The sequence below is a fragment of the Gavialis gangeticus genome, unplaced genomic scaffold (genome assembly GCF_001723915.1).
Source record: "Gavialis gangeticus isolate Ggan-Ray unplaced genomic scaffold, GavGan_comp1, whole genome shotgun sequence".
In the NCBI taxonomy this organism is placed as follows: Eukaryota; Metazoa; Chordata; order Crocodylia; family Gavialidae; genus Gavialis; species Gavialis gangeticus.
Window position 1 is genome coordinate 88,794,350 of NW_017729034.1, and position 3,858 is coordinate 88,798,207.

The 3,858-nt window shown below is 40.7% G+C and overlaps 1 protein-coding gene across 4 annotated transcripts in view; it reads right to left on the bottom strand.

The window, feature by feature from the left end:
• Positions 1–3,858, bottom strand: part of ADGRG6 (adhesion G protein-coupled receptor G6) — a 204,163-nt gene that overhangs the window by 30,735 nt on the left and 169,570 nt on the right. For all 4 annotated transcript variants that reach the window (XM_019527071.1, XM_019527073.1, XM_019527070.1 and 1 more), the window contains 2 exons: positions 2,362–2,478; positions 641–686 (listed from right to left, as the gene is read on the bottom strand). In XM_019527071.1, the coding sequence (XP_019382616.1) occupies positions 641–686; positions 2,362–2,478 (163 nt within the window). The remainder of the gene's footprint in view (positions 1–640; positions 687–2,361; positions 2,479–3,858) is intronic.

Here is a 3,858-nt window from a genome sequence, read left to right on the forward strand (position 1 = left end):
GCCACAAGTTGTTGGAGAGTAGGTTTAGATTAGACATCCGTAAGAACTACTTCACAGTTAGGGCGGCTAGGATCTGGAACCAACTTCCAAGGGAAGTGGTGCTGGCTCCTATCCTGGGGATCTTTAAGAGGAGGCTTGATGCCTACCTAGCTGGGATCATTTGAGCCCAGTTTTTTCTCCTGCCCTGGCAGGGGGTCGGACTTGAAGATCTATAAGGTCCCTTCTGACCTGACTTCTATGTTTCTATGATTCTATTTGATATGAACGTGAGGGAAAATAAGAAATAAAACTGTCATTGAGTACAGATGTGCCTGCATCCTTTAATGCCCAATATTGAAGTCTTTGGATATGTGGATGTGTACGAAGTTTACTCATATTCCATACAGTGATAGCTATCTTTGGATGTCAAAGCAAGAACTGTAATCCAGACAAGCAAGTAGACTGGTGATTTCATCAGTCTCTATTCATTACTTTGGACCAATAAAGAAGAAAGAAAAATACAGAAGGACATCTACATTAATTAAAAATGGATTCTGAATAACCATCATGTTGTCTATTCTAATACAAAGGTCATGAGCTATTTAAAACAGAGAATACTTTATTTGCCCCCAAAATGAAACTGCAATATATTTCAACTTACTGTTTTTGTTCATATCCCAGAAGACACAGATAGGACTAGGATTCTCCTAAAAATAATGTACAAATAAACATTTTATATCTCACAAAATATAAAACCTGCTAATGTATAAATGCAGCAGATATTCCATTGCTTACGGTTTTGCATTAAAATGAAGTGAAGAATTATTATTTGTACTGTGAACATATTTACAGGTCTCAGCCAACAGCCCTCTTCTGTCAGAATGCCAATCCTGCCTTAAGACATTAAAATCTAATGTCCTGCAAAAATTCACACCTGTGCCTAAACTGTACATATAAGTACTAGTCTCACTGAAATTCAGCACATATATGAAGCCTTTGTGGGATGTAAAGGAGAAGTACTTTTCCTTGTTCACTTTCCTTGGGATTCTCAAGGTTTTCACCAGTACATGTTAGGCAACACTTTGGAAAATCAATATAGATTTCACATGAATCCATTTAGGAGTCATGTAGGCTAACCAATAAAAAGTAAGCCTAAAGTAATTGAAATATGATTTTTTTTTATTTCTTCCATTTGCAACAGGGCTCATTCTCCTCACTTAAAATGGCCTAGGGCTGATACAACTTTCTTGTCTCTTGTAGAGCTTTTCCTGATGTATACAACGATATCTGAGTCCTGACCTACGTTACGGTATTGCAAGAAAAAATCAGGTTCTGTCAGAAAAACTATGAATGCATTTACATGAAGAGCTCCCTGTGCAGAGTAAGACCCTTCTTTCTGCTAGCAGGGTAACACTACCACTTTGACCAGAACAACATTTCTGCTGCCATCTGGAAGCCAGTAGAAGGTATAATTTGACAACCCTGCACCTTCTGCCAGCTGCTGTGGTCTCTTCAGCACTGGGTGCTTTCCCCAGGTTCATTATGCACCTGCCAGCACAATAAAGCTTACCAGGACTGTTCAGAGGCTTCCCTGTGGCAGCTGATGGCAGAAGTTCTGGTAGATGCAGCAGCCTAGTTTCAACAAGGTCTTAGAGCAGAACCAGACTCATACATTGGACTATTTTTTTAAAACTTATATAGAGCATTGTGAAATATTTTTTTAGGCTTCCATTTCCCATCAGTAAGAATCAACCACTTTTAAATGATGTGATCAATCCTTTTATATTTGGGGGAAGTCAAAAAATAACAAAACTTCAGATTCTCTACCCCAGGAGTGGGCAAAATGTGGCCCAGGGGCCAGATGCAGCCCGCCAGGCCATTCTATCTGGCCAGTGGGGCCCTCAAAAATTTAGAAAATTAATATTTATCTGCCCCAGCTGCTTATCATGCGGCCCTCAATGGCTTGCCAAAACTCAGTAAGCGGCTCTCCGCCCAAAATAATTGCCCGCCTCTGCTCTATCCTGACTCATGTTTGATCAAAGAATTCAGATAAACCTGGCATTCCTTTCAACACTATATACTGCACAAGTCATGAAGAGATCTAATGTTATCAAATACTATCAGCACAGAATCTGTAGTGGGACTGAAGAATTTCATTCCAAGTGAGTGCTAAATCATACATTGTTTGTTTGTTTTTACAAATCTTATTTTTTCCTTATTCAGTAAGGATACTGAAGCTTTCTATGAAACCCAACAAAATCAGTCTTCAAAAAGTCTTTCTTCAGTCTTCAGACCCATTAAGAGACTTTCTATTGCCGAGCTCTGTCTTTTAATACACATAATGTAACATTTTATTATTCTGGAAACCCAGTGTTTTCTTACCTGAATTTTGGTGTGTTTAATTGTAAGCGTGACCTTTTCCTGGAGGTCCCGGATGGTAATGTTCCCAATACTGCATGCCACCACAAAGCTTGTTAAGTTGGCATGGCTTTCTACATCCTTTGAAAGATATATATAAAATATCCAGTAAATGCTATAGCAGAGCACAGGGTACATTTTATTTTTATAGTGTGCCAGAATAAATAAGCTGTCTGTATTTCTACACTTAAAATCACCCATTATGAGAACATCCTGTTTACAAGATCAAGTTGCAAGTTTTCCTCATGGAACCCTTTGCTATTTCCCTTATTGTCATAAACATATACAGGCTAAATTATAAGGACAGATTGTAAGGCAATTTCCATTAATTCCCCTTCTAATCACTTTGTTTTATGCCAACTAGAGTGATAACTCAAACAATGCTAATTGATAACAAACTGTGTTATAATTAGATCATTTCCCTAACTAAGAATGAACTAGCTTTCTTATCTTATTGACAAAACAGCCAGTTGGGGGAAAATTCTTTTTTTTTGGCATCAAAAATAGTCTTGACATGACCCATTTGCTGCCTGTAATATTACATACTATAACAAAAAAATCTAAGCAATATTATATAGCAGGAGATAATATTTTGTACCATATCCTATTTCCTAGTAGTTTCACTGGAGACTAACTTTATTGCTGATGTAATGCCATGTGTAAGACACAGTGAAAAGGCAGTAGATTTGGTTGGGAATTTTCCAGTGAAACAGATTTTTGTCCAAAAATGCTGATTCATCAATATTGAAATGATTTATAGAAACAATTCTGTTTCCAGTGAAACTGTGCCTAGTTTTCTTTTACAGAGGAGCCTGTGCTTCCATGTCTTTACCACCAGAGCAGCTCCAAATATGGCTTGCCCTCCTATGATAGGTACCTCAGGGCCACCAGTTTATCTGAGCTGTGAGGCATCCCTCTTATATAGATTGCTCCAGGGTTGAGGACCTCAGGACTTTAAATCTCCTAGCCAACTTCTTCCATTTATGTACATCGTTGTCACAGTATGGACAATCAAGTACCCTGAAAGTCAAGCAGCTTGGGAAGCTAAATGGCTCAGATAAGAACGCTAACTGTGCAGTAGCGCCCCTTAGGCAAGGAGGCAGGGAGGGGGATTATTTCTCCGTCCCTCTGGCAGAGGGGGCTTATCTCACCACTTGCCCCATGCACAGAGTGAGTGGAGGTGGTTGGTGGGGCAGACCCTGGCTGTGGTCCCCTAGGGCCAGAGGGGTGGTAGAGGGAATAACACCCATCCCTGCCCACTCTGCCTCAGGGGCCATGCTGGCCAGCATTTGACCCTGCTGTGGCCCCACCACTGCAGCAGCAAGGGGGAAGTGCCTTGGACACCCCAGCCCAGGTCCATGCTGATGGGACAGGGAGGGGGGAATTAAACCCCTCCCTAGCCAGTTCACTTGGAGCTACTGTTAGGGCTGTCCATGTCCCCCCCCCCCCCAACCCTGGAAA